This window comes from Rana temporaria, chromosome 1, assembly GCF_905171775.1.
Source record: "Rana temporaria chromosome 1, aRanTem1.1, whole genome shotgun sequence".
Taxonomy (NCBI): domain Eukaryota; kingdom Metazoa; phylum Chordata; class Amphibia; order Anura; family Ranidae; genus Rana; species Rana temporaria.
Window position 1 is genome coordinate 278,049,116 of NC_053489.1, and position 20,172 is coordinate 278,069,287.

The window sequence follows — 20,172 nt, forward strand, 5'->3', positions numbered from 1 at the left end:
ACTTTGACGCATGCGAGGGCTTTCGGCCGAGCGGACATGTACTGTGAGTCTGTACAGACGACTGAACATGTCTGACGGACAGGCTTCCAGCGGACATGTTTCTTAGCATGCTAAGAAACATTTGTCCGCTGGAAACCTGTCCGATCCGCCGGAAAATTGTCCGGTCGGCCGTACAGACGACCGAACATGTCCGCTGAAACTGGTCTGCGGACCAGTTTCAGCGGACATGTTCGGTCGTGTGTACGGGGCCTTAGAATTGGAAAGCTGCAGTAAAATAAATGTTTGCTTTTGGCTTTAATACTGCTTTAAAGCAGAGGTCCGCCAATTTTTTTTTTTTTAAATACTCCAGCTGCTGACTGACCTGTCCAGCGCGCCCGCAAAGTCGGCACCAGAAGCCGATCTACTGCTCGGCTCTCGGATGCTGCCGCCGCCATCTTCGGTAAGGGAATCAGGAAGTGAAGCCGCATTTTGAATGGTCCCTTCTGTCTTCTGGGACCTTGTGTTTCCCATAAGACAGCGGGGGGCACCGGACGTGGCATAGATAACCGCAGATAATGCGGCTATCTATGCCCAGAAGTGGTTGCAAATACCTGTCTGCTCCCCCTGAAAGGTGCCAAATGTGACACCAGAGGGGGGAGGAATCCAGACAGCGGAGGTTCCATTTTTGTGTGGACCTCTGCTTTAAGTTGTTGAAAAATGTTGGACAGCGTCACCCAGATTAGTACTGATAGTGTTTAAAGTGACTGTATTGTTGCTATTTAAGCACTTGCCGACCCCCCTTTAGCAGTTTTACTAGTATTCGGCACCGGGTGTGTCAGATGCCTAGTTCCCTGGGTTCTGTTGTTTATCCACCAACTCCTAGATCACCACTGTGTCCTTAAACCATACAAAGCAGGACAAGGCATCCGACACTCTTGTAAGTATAAAATGCTGACTTTTTTTCTTGATACCTTTTTTTTTTTTTTCATAGGTTGTGTGCACTTGTTTAGAGCAGTTACTTTTTTCATGCGTGGAATTGCACATTCTTTTATCTTTTACACAAAGAAATGTTTCCTCTTTTAGGTTTTATTCACTTCTAATTAGAAATGACAACAGCATTTAGGCCAATTTAACATAAAGGGGGCGGATACTATTGAAACATGGACGCAAACATGGGCGTCCGCTCCATAGGGCAAGGGGGGTCATCTGCCCCCCCTGGAATCACCAGGGAGAGCCAGGAGCAGGGCCGAACTGGCCCTGGGGCTGCTTTAAGCGGCAACTGCAGCGCTCCCCTCCTTCTGTCCTCCGGCTCTCGTATCATATGTCATGTATTTTTAGCAAGTCTGGAAACGCAGAGCAAACACAACACAGAGTTGTAGCCTACGGTATAGTTTCTAGTTGTCCCTTATTTAGAGTGCCTGTCCCTCTTCTGGAATCAAATCCATTTGTCCCTCATTCCAAAAGGTTCCTCTCTAGACCTGAAATAAATATACTATCAATATAGTGTAGTGTTTCAGTCAAGGGAAAGGGGTGCTGTGTAATGTAAAGGGGTCCAGTCATGCAGGGTGCTGTGTACTGTAAAGGGGTCCAGTGATGTAGGGTGCTGTGTAATGTAAAGGGGTCCAGAGCTTTTGGGTGCTGTGTAATGTAAAGGGGTCCAGTGATGCAGGGTGCTGTGTAATGTAAAGGGGTCCAGTGATGTAGGGTGCTGTGTAATGTAAAGGGGTCCAGAGCTGTGGGGTGCTGTGTAAGGTAAAGGGGTCCAGAGCTGTGGGGTGCTATGTAATGTAAAGGGGTCCAGAGGTGCAGTTGTGGAGAGGGGGTACACAGTAGTGACAAAGAGATATTGAAAGATGCAGGGGGCACAGTGGGGTGTCTTTACATTTTAATGTGGGGGGGGGCTTTTAACCCCCACTAGCGGTCGAAGAAAGGGTAAAATGCGACTGTGTATCGCTGCTGCGCCCCCCCCTGAAAAAATTTCAGCGGACGCCCATGGACGCAAATACTTTTCACAGTACTGTGTGTGAATGCTGGCATTTTCATAGCTGAAACTACACAGGCCTTTTTGGGGGTATATTACCTGTTATTGTTGCTTTCCTAAATCAGCTAATCCTGGTTTTCTTGTTACAGAATGGTCGATGTAGGAGGCCAGCGATCAGAGAGGAGGAAATGGATACACTGCTTTGAAAATGTGACCTCCATAATGTTCCTTGTAGCACTTAGTGAATATGATCAGGTCCTGGTGGAGTCCGACAATGAGGTAAACATATTTTGTTTTTTTTATTATCCAAATCAATGGTTTGCAAAATCAAAGTTAGTTATTTATTTTTTCTTATGGGTTTCAGATAGGACTGGTAATCCCACAAATATTCATACTTTGACAAATAGGGACTTTGTTCATGCCAGCGAACTATGATCACTTTCAGATATAACCTAATGATCACATGCAGGCTGGAATTTAAAGTGGATCTTCACTTTCCCACCCCTCCCTTTTTTCTTTCTTTTTTTGTTAACCCATGATATGCGGAACAGCGGAAGGGTGAATGGGAGGAACTTTCCATTTGAGGGTGAAAATCCACTTTTAGCTCATGTTCACACCAGAGCAATCGCAGACATTGCATGCGATTCGCACCTGTTGGCTGAACTCACATTAGATTAGCACAGAAAAAGGTGCAGGAACTTGTTTTTCCCCACACTAGAATCGGATCGCATAGGTGTTCTCACCTATGCGATCCAATTCCTGTGTGAGTTCACAGTTCGCACTGCGATCTGTGAAGCGATCTGGGGGTGTCATTAACAATGTAATGACACCCACAGCGGTTCGCAGAAAGCAGTGTGAACTGCCTGCGGGAGAGATGCGATGTGGTAATCGTGCCGGTTCCTGCATCGCATCAGTGTTAACTTAGGCTAAAGGATAAGTTCACTTTTTTGTATAAAAATAATACATGCACATGTCTGCAGGTAAAAAAAAGTGCATCTATTTATTAATTTTTTTAATAGGAGTCTGCAAAGCATTGCACCCACGAATATCAGATCACGGGTGCAAAGAAGGGCTCAATGAAACAAATCTGTCATCTGTCAACCACTTGACATATGAAGCTTCAATAAAAAGGATTATTGGAAGTGCAGCCGTCCAGGAATCATTTCCTTATGCAGTGCAGGGCTGTTGCAGACTGTCAATTCAGGCTGTCTGCTCGTACCAGGAAACATTAAGGCCCCTTTCACACTGGGGCGTTTTTCGAGTGTTATTCGAGTGAAGCCTCACCTGCAATCCCAATGTGCTGGTAAAGCACCGCTAAGACCCTAACGTTTTAGGGCGTTTTTGCAGTGCCTCAGTGTGAAAGGGTAAGGCGTTTTTACAGCGCTTTCAATTCATTTCAATGGAGAGGGGCGTTTTTGGAGAATTTTTTTAGCGCCCAAAGTTGCTCCAAAGATGCTGCTTGCAGGACTTTTCTCAACTCCCCGCCAGTGCAGTGCCTCAGTGTGAAAGGGCAAGGCGTTTTTACAGCGCTTTCAATTCATTTCAATGGAGAGGGGTGTTTTTGGAGCGTTTTTTTCAGCGCCCAAAATCTGCTCCAAAGATGCTGCTTGCAGGACTCGGTGTGAAAGGGTCCATTGAGATGTATGGAGAGCGTTTTATGAGCTTTTTAATAGCGCTATTTTTAACACTTAAAACGCTGTAAAAATGCTTCAGTGTGAAAGGGGTCAAAGTCAACGGCCGCAATGCTGTAGATACATATAGTTCTCCCATTCACAGAACTCTGTGGAAGAATGACATGGCTGATGCAACAGTAAAATATTACATGACTACAGATGTAACATGTTACAAAAGGTGAAGTTATCCTTTAACCTCCTTAGCGGTAATCCCGAGTCTGGTTCGGGGTGAATTTTTTATACCAATAGCGGTATCCCCGAGCCAGACTCGAGATCGCATTGCAGGATACAGGGGGAAGTTACTTACCTTGTCCCTGGATCCTGCGATGCGTCCCCGCTGTGTGTGCGGGCTCCTCCGCTGTGTCTCCTCGCTCGATTCACAGTGCCACCGAGCTCCATTCCCTGCGGCGTTGCTGTGTATTTCAAAAAGTGAAATACACAGTACACATACAGTATACTGTAATCTTACAGATTTCATTACAGGCCCCAAAAATTAGCCCACAGGCGTGACAGCAAACAACCTTGTATTCTGTGGCTGGTATTACATTAGGCATTCACTGGATACAGAAGTGTCGGCCATCACAGGCCCCAAAAATTAGCCCATGGCCACAGGCGTTCACCGGACAGCAAACAACTTTGTATTCTGTGGCTGGTGGTACATTAGGCATTCACCGGATACAGAGTAAAGTGTCGGCCAGTACAGGCCCCAAAAATTATCCAGGATTTGAATGAAACATGGTCTACTGGTCACATGTGTTGAATTCCTCCGAGATCCATGATTCATTCATTTTTATAAATGTGAGGTAGTCACCACTGTTGTGAGCTAGGCAAGTGTGCTTATCGGTCACGACCCCCCCTGCTGCGCTGAACGTCCTTTCGGACAGGACACTGGACAAGGGGCAAGCCAACAGTTCCATTGCAAATTGTGCAAGCTCTGGCCAGAGGTCAAGCCTGCCCACCCAGTAGTCCAGGGGTTCATCACTTCTCTGTGCGTCCACATCGGCCGTTAACCCGATGTAGTCGGACACCTGTCGGTCTAGGCGTTCCCTGATGCTGGATCCGGAGGACAGCAGTCGATGGGTCGGCTGAAAGAATGATCTCGTATCATTAGTGACCCAAGACATCTTCAAACCGCCCTCTTCTTGCAGGCGCTGTTGGATTGGTACCCGAAACTGTTTCTCTGTGAGTGGAAATTCCTCTGCCAGCGGACACAAAAGCAGAATGCAGCATTTCTCGAAGCAAGGCCTGAAAGTGCTACATTCTGATAGCGCTCTGTGATGGTGGTAACATTTCCGCCATGTTTTGTTTGTACCGCGGGTCTAAGTACGTTGCCACCCAGGACTGGTCCTTGCCCTTTATGCTTTTTATACGGGGGTCCCTCTTAAAACACCGGAGCATGAAGGCCCCCATTTGCACAAAACTGGAAGGGCTGTACTGACCTGGCTCCTGCTCATCATCCAGGATAACGTTGTTCTACTTCTCCTCCCCCCATCCATGGACAACACCAGGTATCCCAGAAAGGTTTAAAGCATGCTCTTCTTGCTCCTCCTCTGCCCCAGCACCATCCTCCTCTGACTCCTCTTCAGACTCCCACTGTTGACTTGTCTCAGGTGGAGTAGCCCCCCCTGGGAATTCATCCAGCATTGCGACTTTCTCATCTTCCTGCTCCTCGACGGCTTGATCAATGACACAACGCAATGCACGCTCCAGAAAGAAGGTGTAAGGTACGATGTCACTGATGGCCCCCTGGCTGCGACTGATCAGTTTGGTGATCTCATCAAATGGCCGCAGAATTCTGCATGAGTCGCGCATGAGTAGCCACTGGCGCGGTGCAAAAAACCAAGCTCCCCAGAACCTGTCCTGCCACAGAGTTTGTACAGGTAGTCGTTAACTGCACGTTTCTATCAAGCATATACAATGTTGAGTTCCATCGCGTCGGGCAGTCACAAATAAGACGTCTGATGGGCAGGTTGTGTCGCTGCTGAATGTCAGCAAGGCAAGCCATGGCCGTGTAAGATCTTCTGAAATGGGCCGAGATTTTCCTGGCCTGCCGCAAGATGTCCTGGAGCCCAGGGTATTTGGCAATAATAGTTCAGGACGCGTGCCATGCATGGCACGTGTGTAATTTTGCCCTGTTTCAGTGCGCTCAGTAGATTGGCACCGTTGTCGCACACCACTTTACCAACTGTGAAATTGAGCGGTGTTGGCCACTGATCTGCCTGTGAACGCAAAGCTGAAAGGAGTGCAGAACCAGTGTGGCTCTTGTCTTCCAGGCACAACAGACGCAGCACAGCATGGCAACGTCTCACCTGGCATATCGAATAGGTTCTGGGGATCTTGGGCGGCGCAGTGGAAGAGACAGTAGGTTCAGAAAATGAGGAGTCCGCCAAGGAGGAGAGGGAGGATGGAGTAGGAGGGGAAGAAGAGGCAGGCCTGCATGTAATCCGTGGCGGTAAATCCAAATCTACATGGGTGCCACAGGTTACATGCTTGACGGCTGTCAGAAGGTTCACCCAGTGGGCAGTGAAATTTATATACCTTCCTTGCCCGTGTTTGCTAGACCACGTGTCTGTGGTCAGATGTATCTTGGCACCGGCACTGTGTGCCAGAGATGCATTCACTTGCCGCTGAACATATAGCTCTGGGATGCCCTTCTGTGAAAAAAATTCCTTCCTGGTAAAATTCCATTGTGGTGTTCCAATGGCCACAAATTTTCGAAAGGCCTCCGACTCCACCAGTTTATATGGCAGTAGTTGGCGGGCTATCAGTTCCGACAAGCCAGCGGTCAACCGTTGGGCAAGAGGGTTATCCTTTTTTTTTCGTTTTTTTACGATCGAACATTTGGGCCACGGAAGCCTGCCTTTTTGCAGAAAAAACGTGAGGAAGGCATGATGGAAGGTGGAGTGGAGGACAATTGTGAGCATAGAGGGGAAGGAAAAGAGGCTGGACGGTGAGAGCCTGGAGTGTGGCTTTGTGGGTTCTGATGGCGTTGCTCCCACTGGGCTCGGTGATGGGAGGCCAGGTGCCTTCTTAAGACGGTCGTCCCTAGGTGAGTGTTGGGCTTACCGCGACTTATGCGTTGACTGCAAAGGCTGCAGATGACAACACTATTGTCTGCAGCGGTCGCGTTAAAAAAAGCCCACACTGCGGAGCCATTGGCCGGCGTCCTGGGAGCGCCAGATTGGTTGATGGCTCGCTCCTGATACATTAGGAGTCTGGTTTGTCCCTCCTGTGCAATGCAAGTTCGGCCTGCTTCTCCTCCCTATCTGCTGGTCCATCTCTCCCTCTGAACTCCCCTCCTCTTCCTCTCTTGGGGGCACCCACGTGACGTCTGTAGACACGTCATCATTGACGTCACCTTCCCCATCACTAACAGTAGAGATCTCGGAGTAGGCAGCAACAGCGGGCACCAACCTCCTTGGGCTGATCTAAGTACTGTCGTCGGACTGCTGAGTGCCGGCTGTTGCTACCTCCTCCTGATCCAATGCCAAGAATGGCTGCGCATCCGAAATGTCTTCTGATGAATCGGAAAATAATTCCTGTGACTCAAGTGGAGGGTATATGGCGGTGGTGTTGTTGGTGGCGAGCCACTCAACCAAGTCTGGTGCGTCCTTTGACGTAATCGAACATACCTTGTGCCACTTCCCACTTTGGCTCCGGCCTGGTGCTCCTGCCCTACTCTTACGACCCCTGCGGAAGTGCCTGCCTCTTCCTCTGCCTGTCATTTTTTAAATGACCCTGTGACAAAAGTCTCTAGAGAAGCGCAGTATATGTGGAAGAAGATATATAACAAAATCTGCCGTTTTGGGGGGCCACTGGTTTATTTCACCAGTTATGAAACTTTTTTTTCAGGATTTTTTTTTTATGTGTGTAGCAGAGGTAACGCAGCGAAAGAGGCAAAAATTCTGCAGTAACCAAATACACCGCCAGTCACAATGCTGCACAATACAAATCCACTATAATATGCTTTCTATATTCGAAAGTATATTATAAGTGTATATTACACCTATATACTGCAGTGCACAGGAAGTAGCACACCTATACCAGTGCTTGAAAGGACTTTTGTGGACCTGTTAGGTAGTGATTTGTGTCGCTAAACTCTGTCCCTGCTCCAAACAGCACCCTCTCCCTACACTGACAAAAAGTATATGAATGACACCTATATACTAGAGCAAGTAGCACACCTATACCAGTCCTTAAAAGGACTTTTGTGGACCTTTTTAGATAGCTCCCTGCTCCAAACAGCAACCTCTCTCTACACTGTCAAAAAGCAGAATGTAAGATGACCACCAGATCAGGTCTATTTATAAGGTAGGGGCCATGTGCTGAAATGTTTCAATTGGCTGTCCTGCACCACCTGATGGATGTGTCATAGGTCAAAGTTCTTACCCATGTAACATTGCGGACCGCCGTGAACATCGCCAGATGTCCGACGGTTTGGCAGGACTGTGAGCGACCAAAGTTCGCCGCGAAACGACCGCCTGGTGAACCGGCAGGCCATCTATATTCCTGACAACCTATTACACTTTTGAGATTTTGAACTTGTCCTTTTTTTCCCCAGGTTTTTGTAAGATGTGGAAAGAAAATAAAAACACTTTTTTTTTTTTTTTTTTTTTACACAAAGTTGTCCATTTATAAGATATTTCTAACACTTAGCATGTGCATACCACAAATTGCACCCCAAATTACATTCTGCTACTCCTCCTGAGTATGGCGATGCCACATGTGTGAGACCTTTACAAAGCCTGGCCACATGCAAGTAGCACCTCCAGGATCAACTGATAGGGTGGCAGTGATAAGCACTCGCTTATGGGCACTGATGTGCACTATTGAGCACTGTAGTGGCACCGGTAAACACTGTAGGGCACAGATTAGCACTGATAGGGCACTGTATTGGTACTAATGTGGCACTGCAGAGCACTGATGTGGCACTGTAGTGGCACAGGGGGCACTGATGGGCACTATAGTCACTGAAGATGATTTGTTAAAACCCGGTTTCATAAACCCCAGAATTTTTAGGGCAATCCTACCATATGTGGAGCATAGAGCACCCTCTAAAACAGTATGGTGAGATGGTGGTGAGATGAGAGGGGACTAAATACCACCTAGTTATAAACTTAAGGTTGGATTCTGTCAATTTAAATATTCAGGATACCCTGGAAGGAGGATCGAAGGCGAGGATGCCAGGAATCTGACTCAAGATCTACAGAGGTCTATGTGCCTGTCTGCCATATATGATAACGTTTGGGAGAAGCTGGATAGGAGCCCATATATCATAGAGATACCACTTGTAAACCCTGATTCGCCCAGTACACCCCTTTTCATATTCCCTTAAAGAAGGAGGTTCCAACCTGGCTTATTTCAGAATTTATTTGTGGGGAGCAGAGCCACTGTTCAAAATCACAGGGCCTCATACAGCCTACCTCACATACCCCCTCCCCCCAAAATTATCAGAAGTTTTTTTTTAAGAAAAATATTACGAACATCATTATTAGCACCCAAAAACACCACATAACTTACAGAATCCCTGTTAAGTTTAAAACTGGGGTCTCAAACTGGCGGCCCTCCAGATGTTGGAAAACTACAGATGCCTCTGCCTTTGGGAGTCATGCTTGTCACTGTCAGCCTTGCCATGCCTCATGGGACATGTAGTTTCACAACAGCTGGAGGGCCACCAGTTTGAGACCCCTGGAAAGATAAGATTGTACAGAGTTAATAAATAAAGCGCTGTGTATGAATGAGGTCTTGGGGTTCATTCACATGGGTGTTGTTGCCTGTACAGTATGAGTCAGTTTTTTTTTGTGTGTGGCTGGATCTGTGTATTTACACAGCCGCAAGTCCTAATTTGACAGATGTGGGAGTGCACAATGTGAATTTGGGGCCACTCACCCACACCTCAACACCTGTCATAATTAGGGACCTGTAATTGTGTTCACACCCGTGGAATACCAGGGGATTCTAGCCGCGTGAACAAAATGCTAATTTGCACTGTATGGGCCAGACAACCCATCTGCTTAAGCCCCTTAATTCTGTGTTTTTTATTTGTATTATTTTTTTACACACACATATATATATATATATATATATATATATATATATATATATATATATATATATATATATATATATATATATATATATATATATTTATTTTTTAACAGCCCTTCTTTGGGGGGTTTGCTGAAATGTCATAGGCCTAAACAGAACCCCCTGCTGTCCATTCTATAACAATCTCCCACAGCAACCAGCAGGAGGGAGAGGAGGAGAAGCCAGCAGCTTAGGAGGGGGGGGGGCGCTGGGGCCGGGCAGCAGAATGAAATGGAACCTAGAAGGGAGGGGCAGGGGAGACGGCGTTTACTGGAACAGATCCCCTGTAGTTCCTCCCTGCATCAGCAGAAAGCAGCAGGGTGGCGAGGTGTAAAAGCTCAGCTGCTGCTGAGGTGAACTACAGGTGATCAGTTCCAGTAAATGCTGCCCCCTCCTGCTTGGCAGCTGCCTCGGCCCCCCTGTTCAACTATTGAGGCCCAAGCCCCGTAAGGAGGACCAGTGGTGCACCCCCTTATTAGCGGCCCTGGTGGAGGGACTGTGTTATCTGAATGTCATGCATTTGTCTTGCGCTATAATCAGATGGCATTTTTCTTGCTCCTGGCAGAAATCATTACAATCCAGTCAGGTATATTTACATTTTATCACTTAGCTTTCACTAATGTCAGGTCCAAATACATCTCGTTTGGATCAGGTTGTGTTTTTTCTTCCCCTGTGATTTCACATTTTGGATATACAAAACAATTTATAGAAATTAGATCATGTTGGGCTACTGGTACAGGGAACATGAGTGAATTACAACAAGCAATTTGTAGCTCTGTAAGGATCACAATATCTAATTATACTGAAATAATTTTTCAGCCAAATGGATGAAAGCTGGTCTTGGCAAATGTTGGCTAATACAGAATAATCCACAAGTCAAAAGTGCTGAGAGTAAAACTGAACACTGTTCCATGATTCACACGGTTTGCCTTAAAGAAGAAATTATCTGTTTTTAAAATTTGCATTTTCTACTAAAATAGTTAATTTTTTTGCATACATGTTGAAATCTGAATTAGTTGCTGGAAAATTATTTTAAACCCCCATTTTCTGAAAGCAGAGGTCCTGTAGAATAAAATGGTGACTTTTTGTGGCCTGATATTTTCACAACTGCTTATCAGATTCATATTTTCAGGAAAATATACACTAATATGCAATGTTTTATCACAACAAGATGTGGTTTCCCTGAGTAAATGAATGCCAAATACTTCAAGCCTTAAAATTACCCTTGCCCATGACATCGCAAAAAAGCTAAGGTACCTAAAGAAGAAATTCTCTTTTTATTTGCATTGTGAAAGCGTGATTACCTGTAACTATGTATTGTGTACATCTGGAGGACTGCAGGGGAGTCCCAAAATCACTGTAGTGGTCTATATCACATACAAGAAGTTCTTTCCTGTTTTGGAGGAAGTGAATTGGCTTGGTGTTCAGTTTGCCCTATTGTCGCTTGTGACACCTCCACCGTTCAGAAAACATGTATTCTTTTCAGTGAATACAAAGAGTTCTTTAATTGTACAAGTGTAAATTGTGATGTCATAGGCTCCTCCTCTCCATTATTTCCAAATAGAGACTGCCTTGTAAGCACAGAAGAGAATACAGCCTGTTTTCTGAATGGGTGTCAGAACAAGAAGGCGCTTACTGTATGTGACAGACTTACTATCCCAGCACCCCTTTGTATGTGGCATATTCAATAATTATAAAGCTGACCCAGTGAACATTTAGATAAAGTAAAATATTCCTAGAGTTTTAAACTGTAAATTGTTACCTTGAGCAATAAAAATGCACAGAAAATGTTGTTTCTCTTATTATGTGATTTACAATCTCTCATAAACATCTACCCACTCCTCCACTGCCTTATGCTGTTTGTCACCTCTCACAAAGGTTTTACGCAGCAGGAGCCCAAGTCATAGGAGGTTGCTTTTTTCTTAGCTTAGACCTGCTGAACGGACATGTTGGGTGGGAAGAGTGAACAGGAGCTTAGATTCTAAACTCTGCATGTTGATAGCAGGACGGCCATTCACCCAATCACTGCACTTCCGTGATCATTCCTGGTTACTCCTTGTCCTTCCCTACCTAGGTATTGTGGGCAGTCTTGACCATACTATCTTCAATTCCTTTGATCTTTTGTCTGTGGAGACTGCCTAACAGCTGTCTTTCCCTAGGCTTCTTGGAGACGAGTGTAACATATTGCATTCCTGTGGGGGGGGGGGAGGGGGCATCCTGGCTTGTTTGACTGGAATCAGAGAATGGTCCCAACTCATTCTTTGCAACAGGTGGGAAGAGTGAACAGGAGCTTAGATTCTAAACTCTGCATGTTGATAGCAGGACATGGGTGCACCACCCAAAAGTCTGTCGTCTTTGAGCTGTTTAAGGTTATCAGGCACTTATTCTTGATACGACTGTGCTCAAGAGATTTTAACACAAGTGACAGGTGGAGGCCATAAGTAGTCTTTCAGTGATATAATACATGTGCTATGTGATAATTGGCTGCTTGTATGTCCAGACTTTTTCATATTCATCCAGATGTCTGTTGGGCTGAAGCATCATTTTTGTGCCAGAGAGGGAGGATTGCAAGCGGTTGCTCATGATAGCGGTAGTAGATTGCATATGTCAATTGGTAACCCATAGGGCCATATTTATAAAGTAGTATGCACTGCATGTGAACATTCACAGGGCATGTGTTTTACTGGGAATTATTGACCGCATGAATGACTCGTGAATGTCACATTCACCATTTTATAAATGTTCTATAGTGTTTACTGGAACACAGTGTGTGTAACATATGTGTCTTCTGTTGCAGAACCGGATGGAAGAAAGTAAAGCACTATTTAGGACGATTATCACATATCCCTGGTTTCAGAACTCCTCAGTCATCCTCTTTCTCAACAAGAAAGATCTCCTGGAGGAGAAAATAATGTACTCTCATCTAGTTGATTATTTCCCTGAATATGATGGTAAGTCGTAGTTAAATAGGTCCTTTCACATTGACTATTTATAGAGGGGATAAGCTGCATTGTCAAACCAAACACTGACAATATCGTTTTTTTCCACTCCAGCATGGTCTGATGTTTTTGTTATCAGTTTGCTTAGGGAAACGGTAGTCCATCTTGGTTGTTCTAGAGCACACATTTCAAATTGTTGAGCCCTGTAATCAAGCTGTGGTTTGAATACCTGATTCCTAATGCCGCATACACACGATCGGTCCATCCGATGAGAATGGATTGATGGTCAGTCGTGCCTAAAAAAACATTTGTGTCAGAACGCGGTGACGTAAAACACAACGACGTGCTGAAAAAAACGAAGTTCAATGCTTCCAAGCATGCGTTGACTTGATTCTGAGCATGCGTTGATTTATAACCGATGGTCGTGTCTACTAACGATCGTTTTTTTTTCTATCGGTTAGGTATCCATCGGTTAAATTTAAAACAAGATTACTTTTTTTTAACCTATTGATAAATAACCGATGGGGCCCACACACGATCGGTTTGGTCTGAGGAAAACGGTCCATCAGACCGTTCTCATCGGTTTAACCGATCGTGTGTACGCGGCATAACAGTTATAGGATAGGGTTTGTTTGTTTATTACAGGTACTTAAATAGCACTTTCAATTCACTTTTATATATAGTACATTCACATCAGTTCCTGGTATCAAAGAGCTTACAATGGAAGGTTTCAAAGTCACATTATACACCTATTGGGGTCAATTTAACCAGAGTAAATTAACCTACTGGCATGTCTTTGAAGTGTGAAAGGAACCCGGCGTACCCAATGGAAACCTACGCAGGCACAGGGAGAACATGCAAACTCCAGGCAGGTAGTGCCGAGCTTGACATAAAAATTTAAGTAATGTAATCAACTCAATCTTGCAGTAAATTACAATGAGAAATTAAGTATTATGCCTCATGCACACTGGATGGTATAAAAACACCAGTAGCGTTGGCTGTAGAATTAGTTTTGCATTGTTTTTGCAGTAACGTTTTTCAGCTGTAGAGTTTTTTGTAGCTTATTTTTAGCAAAACTATACTCCCACAAAAAAAGCTTATGGCTCAAATATGCTGAATAGCCACGTTTTTCAGCGTTTTTTAGAGTTTAGTTTTTATCAGAGTTGGAGCGTTTTTACAGCTGAAAAACTCCTCTTGGAACACACTAGTTCTGGGGGTTTAATTCATCTATCCTTAGCTCTGGCATGCATGCAAAAGATGTGCTAAGCTAAGAAAACCCCTCCTCCAGTCCTGAAGACTCCTGGGATGCATGACATCGTTTTCCTAAGCCTGGAGACCCGAAAGTAACTTCGGAAATGTAGAAAAATATATAATTTAAAACAAAAACTCATAAATTATGTAATGGAATGACACTGTTAAATGTTTTATGCAGAATTAAGTTACAAAAATAAATATTAACAACTTTAACAATATTAACAAAAGCATATTAGTGCAGCCTTATCCGTGCCCATTAGAGCAACCTCATCAGTGCAACCTTATCGGCACAACCTCATGGCGGCGATCTGCGATTTTTATCGGTACTGCGACTTTATGGCGGACACTTTTGACAAATTTTTGGGACCATTGGCATTTTTATAGCGATCAGTGCTATAAAAATGCATTGATTACTGTAAAAATTTCACTGGCAGGGAATGGGTTAACACTAGGGGGCGATCAAGGGGTTAATTATGTTCCCTCATTGTGTTCTAACTGAAGGGGGGGTGGGACGAACTAGGGGAAATGACAGATAGCTGTTCATACATTGTATGAACATGCGATCAGTAATTTCTTCCCCTGAAAGAACCGGGAGCTGTGTGTTTACACACACAGCTTCCGGTTATCGCTCTGTAACGAGCGATCGTGGGTGCCCGGCGGTGATCGCGAGCCGGGCACTCGCATCGGCACCAGGGGGCACGCAGGCACCCCTAGTGGCCGCAATGCAAAATCACGTTATATTACGTGATTTTGCGCAGCCGAGCCAACCTGGCGCCGTTAAAACTACGGTGGACGATCGACAAGGGGTTACCGTCAAAGTAGCAACATATAACGACGGCGGCTGGTCCTTAAGTAGTTAAAAGGTTTTAAGCATTCTGAAAGTTACAGGTCGCGGCCTTGTCTATCCTCTTTCAAGGGCCTCTGGCTTTGCTCTACCTTGTAAAAACTTTTCTTGAAGGGATATCTCACATTCAGCTTTGCTTGCAGCACTCTGTGCTTCACTGGAATCTCAACTTGGTTATGTCTACCCTGCAGAAACCATCCTTTGGGCACATCTGGGATAGAGAGTCTCCTGCAAAGTAGCCTTTTTGGCTGCTATCTCATCTATTAGGCATCTCTCTGAGTTGGTGCCCCCTCATGTAAGAAGCCATTCTTTATACATCACAAATATAAGGTTTTCTTACATCCAAGATCCTTTATTCCTAAGGTAGTATCTGCCTTCTAACTAAATAGGGATATAGTCCTACCATCCTTGTGTCCTGCTCCAAAGCATCCAAAGGAATTCTCTTTATTGCTTGGACCTAGTTACAGCTCTCCTGGCCCTTTGTTCATACTTTCTAAAAGTTCTACCAGGTGGATGCAGCTTTTGCCCAAAAAAATCCTCCTGCGCTCTGGTGTTTCGCCAAACCGGGTACAGCAGTATAGTCTAACGGCAAAGTCTGAAGTCTTGCAGCCCTCCACAGAACAAAGGGTGTTCATAAAGCTAAAACAAAAAGAAAAGAAAGGAGGGCGCACCGACCTTGTGCATTACCACTTATTTTTTTTAAATTAAAAACAGAATAAAAAGCAATGGTCCTACTCACAAAAGAATTATAAGTAAGCGCTTTTCAGACAGCTGGACTGGACCTCACGGCACCTGCCAGTAGAACTTCAGACATCTGAACGTCTCAGATTTGAATGCAGCTTTTGGCCATTCTATACACAGAGGGAGGAGGAGATGAAGGGCTTAATGTGCAGGTCTTGTAAAGTGGGATGATGGAGATGAGGGGTTAAAAAATGCAGGATTTACAGGTCACATAGAGTGACAGGAAAACGATGATATATACAAGAGAGCAGTAGTGTGAGAAGGTTAAAATATAATTGCACATTAATATAGATCCAAATTTTGAAGTCTGCTGCTGCCTTTGATCGATGCTCATTTGATTAAATCTTCATTCATAAGTTACCCCTTCTTCCCCTTCCTCTGTTGTGAACTGAAAGTGTGTACTCTCAAATGTATGCAGTAGTGCTGTTTTATATTTGTGATAAGCGGTCAGAAGGCACAGCACCATTCTCATTGGCTCTATGCATTTTGCCTATGATCATCTGTTCTGTTTGTGGTTAAAGTGTGTATAAAAAATATTTCTTTATCGTACACCACGGGACACAGAGCCATTCATTACATAATGGGTTAAGGGTCACCAGCGTTGATTGGACACTGGCACAACCAATTGAAGACACTTCCCCTCCATATAACTCCTCCCCTCCCATCAGGGAAGCACCTCAGTTTTTTTGCCAGTGTCTAAAGGTGTTGGACACGATAGGATGCTAAAAGGAAAGCTCTGCCAAAGAGACCCTCTGGGGGTAAAAGAGCTATGCTTACGGACCCACCCAAGACGCATAAAGTAGGTCAAAACTGAATGGGATCCGGGCCTCATGCACGAGGCGTCGCCTGTAATGTCTCTCTTTAGAGGACTGAGCTCTGAGGTCCAGCACTTTCGCTACTTCGCTAAAAGTCCTGGTCAGAGTCTTTTACAAGGCCCAGGTGAGAGGTATCCTTTAAATAGGAACCCATATTCCTGAAGGTTGGCACACAATGCCTGCTGTGAGGGGCGAAGATTGGTACTGTCTGATCTCAGAACCTGCGGCGTGGATAAGGTAAGAGGTCAGAGTCCTAAAAAAAAAAATTTAAGGACCTTTCCTATATTTTAAGTGAAGTGTCTTCTCTAAATGCCGCCACTGGGAGGAGTAAAGCGTTGTAAACTCACCACGTGTGTTATGTCAGCTAAGCTAATTTCCCTGCTGCAAAGCCTGGCTTCAGTGTCTCCTCCCTTCCCCTCCCCCTCTCAGAACACTACAGGTTAGTAATGGGGAACAAACTACACAGGTTTAAACAGCCATTACTATGCTAAGCTAAGGGCTTCTACCTAATGGCTTGAAGGGACAGGGGAGAGAAAAACTTACCTATACGATCACCGCCATTACTGGGTCGATCGGAGTGGTGGCACGAGCACGAAAATGGCGCCAATTCAAATGCCATGAAGGAACTACAGATGCCAGCAGGCTTTCTCCGTGAATGGATACAGCAGCACTACAAGGGACACGTGAGACTCCATGTGGTTGGGCTGGTACACACCAAGAGAGACACTCACTTGGGCATTGAAACTGTGTGTTTGAAGTTGCATACTTTATGTAGATTGTCAAACTAAGCACAGTAGTATAAGCTCTGAGGTACCTCGGCTTTGCTTAAACAGTATGTTTAAATAAAAAAGGTGCATCGCCACTTGAGACAGAAGGCTCTAGCAATACAGGCTCAGTACCTTACTCATCGGTTTTAGCTGACGCACCTGTACAGGATGAGCCTTTGCCGCTATCGGGAATAGCCTCCTCCCCAGTGAGGTCTGAGCCTACATATGTCGCTGAAGACACTTTGGCAGTAGCCCTAGGCGATTTAGAAAGTAGAATCGCACATTAATCGCTAAATCCACAAAAGAGGACAAATAGCGAGACAGATCTCCTTCTGTGGTGCCGGGTGCTGTGGCTTGCAACTGTAATCCCAGCTACTTGGGAGGCTGAGGCTGTTGGACTGCTTGAGTCCAGGTGTTCTGGTTTACCCTGTGCTATGTTGATTAGGTGTCCATACTAAGACTGGTATCAACATGGTGGCTCCAGGGGAGCCTGGCACCTGCAGAGGATGAGGAGTCGGATGGATCAGGGAGATCAGAGGAGCTTTCTCTGCGTCCCGGATTCTGAAATCGCAGGTGCAATGCGATGATGAAATGGTGATTTCCGCATTTGTTACCCTCCTTGGAGTTAACTGAGTCACCTGTCTCCTCCCTGGGTTCATTAAAATCCCAGCAGGGTGCATGCTCTTCCCGGTTCACCCGTTACTAGAAGAGCCAATGTACGCAGATAAGCATTTCTCACCTCTTAAGAAGTTTGATATTCTTTATCATATGGAGGAGAAGAAATGGAGCCTGCCTTCGGTAGATGCAGCTATTTCTTGTAGAAATAAAAACCGTCTGACCTGCCCGGTGGATAATGCACAAGTGTGTAAAGATCCATCAGAAAATAAATTTGAATCTTTTAAAAAAAAAAAAACCTCATTTCTTTTGGCAGGTTGTTACCCAACCTGCTGTAGCAGCAGTTGGTAGGTGTCAGGTTATGAATGAATGAAAAACTTATAAAGCGCGGCGCATGCGAACTGAATCGCTTCTGGGCGCTAGTTGTTCGTGTCTCATGACATCAAAAGAGCAGAGTTTTGATCTGTCTTCTGAAAGTCAGGTGGTTTTCCTCCAACCGAATGCTGGTTGGTAAAGCGTTCCATAGTCTAGCAAGTAAAACAGGAGCTAAAGGATTTACCTCCGGAACAAGCCAAATTTGGGAGAATTTACCTAAGGCTTTATGTTTTACAATATATGCCATGAGAGATTCTGCTCGGCAAGAATCGCGCCAGCTGGTGCATATGCGCAGAGTTCTTTGGTTAAAGCATTGGCCAGCAGAAGCTCCATGCAAAAAACTTCTGGCCAGTTTCCCCTTCCATGGCCTCTTTGGGAACGACCTGAGAAACGTTCTCTTTCCCCTGTTATGGGAAAACCTGCCTCCAGCCAGTGGCAACAGCCTTTTCAGCCAGCCACAAAGGCCAAAGGAAATCAGGCTCAAGAAGCCGTGGGGTTCAAGAGCTAACAAGCAAAGACCCCAAAGCCCCTCTGTGAAGGGGCGCCCACGCTCAGCCGAGTGGCGGGCGACTTTGTCAGTTTTCAGCGGCATTGCAGACAGAAATCCAGGACAAGTGGGTAGTATCCTCAGGGTACAAACTGGAATTTCGAGAGATCCCATCTTCTTAGTTCCGAAGTTCAGGACTCTCCAAAGATCCACGAAAAAGAGGATCCTTCTTCAAGGGTTTGAATCACTTGCTGTCTCAAGGGGTAGTTACAGAGTACCCCCAAAAAAGAGCAAGGTTCAGATTTTTATTCAAACCTCTGTGATCCCAAAACCAAATGGAGACCTCAGACCCATTCCGGATCTAAGATCTCTAAAACGATTTCTGAACATTCGCCATTCCCGAATGGAAACGAGTCAATCCGTGATCGCCACCCTACAAGGTGGAGAACTCAGGACGTCCATAGACAGCAAGGACACATATTTACATGTACCCATCCATCCTGCACACCAAAGATTCCTAAGGTTTGCGGTGGAACCACGCCACTTTCAATTTGTAGCCCTACCCTTTGGGGTAGCTACCGCACCTAGAGTATTTACAAAGGTGCTATCTCCTCTGTTGGCAAATCTGAGGACATAAGGCATAGCTGTAACAGCCTATCTGGATGATCTACTTGTGATAGATCGATAAGTGGCAGGATTGAATCACGCTGTGCTCACTACGGTAAAATACCTGGAGCATTTAGGATGGATTGTAAACCTACAAAAATCCTCTCTACAAACCCAAAGAAGGGTAGAGTATCTGGGCATATTCATAGACACAGCCCAAAGCAGGGTATTCCTGCCAGAGCCAAAGATACAGTCTCTGAAAGACCTGATCCACAAGGTCAGGGCAAAGAGGGGGCCGTCTATTCTCCTTTGCATGAGGCTATTAGGAAAGAGGGTAGCCTCGTTCGAGGCTGTCCCTTACGCCCAGTTGCATTCAAGACTACTTCAAAGCAGTATCCTTACTGCCTGGAACAAAGAGATCCAAGCTCTGGATTTACTCATGCATCTGTCTCCACAAGTACGCCAAAGCTTTAACTGATGGCTAAAGACCGAAAAGTTGCGGAAAGGAAGATTCTTTTTCCCAGTCACCTGGAATGTGGTGTCTACGGATGCCAGCCTATCGGGCTGGGGAACAGGGAACCTGGGCCAAGACTAAGAGAGTCTGCCCATCAACAGACTGGAGATCCAGGCAATATATCTAGCCCTCAGAACCTGGACACAGAGGTTACAGGGCTACCCGGTTCGGATTCAATCCGACAATGCTACTGCAGTAGCTTACATCAATCACCAAGGAGGCACCTACAGTCAGGGTGCTCAGAAGAAGGTGATTTGAAATTTGGCATGGGCAGAAGATCATGTTCCGTGTCTTTCTGCAATCTTCATCCCAGGGATAGAAAACTGTCAAGCGGACTATATGAGTCGCCAGCAGCTATTACCAGGAGAGTGGTCTCTCCACCCCGATGTCTTTTAGGCCAGATGCCAGAAATGGGGGACCCAGATGTAGACCTGCTAACTTTAAAGTTTAACAAGCAGGACGAGAGATCCTCTAGCCTATGGAACGGATGCTCTA

At 45.4% G+C, this 20,172-nt stretch overlaps 1 protein-coding gene across 1 annotated transcript in view; it reads left to right on the forward strand.

The window, feature by feature from the left end:
* The window catches only part of LOC120942897 (guanine nucleotide-binding protein G(q) subunit alpha), a 150,272-nt gene that overhangs the window by 121,692 nt on the left and 8,408 nt on the right, over window positions 1-20,172 (forward strand). Inside the window, exons 5-6 of the mRNA XM_040355852.1 lie at window positions 2,110-2,239; window positions 12,518-12,671. Of these exons, the coding sequence (XP_040211786.1) occupies window positions 2,110-2,239; window positions 12,518-12,671 (284 nt within the window). The remainder of the gene's footprint in view (window positions 1-2,109; window positions 2,240-12,517; window positions 12,672-20,172) is intronic.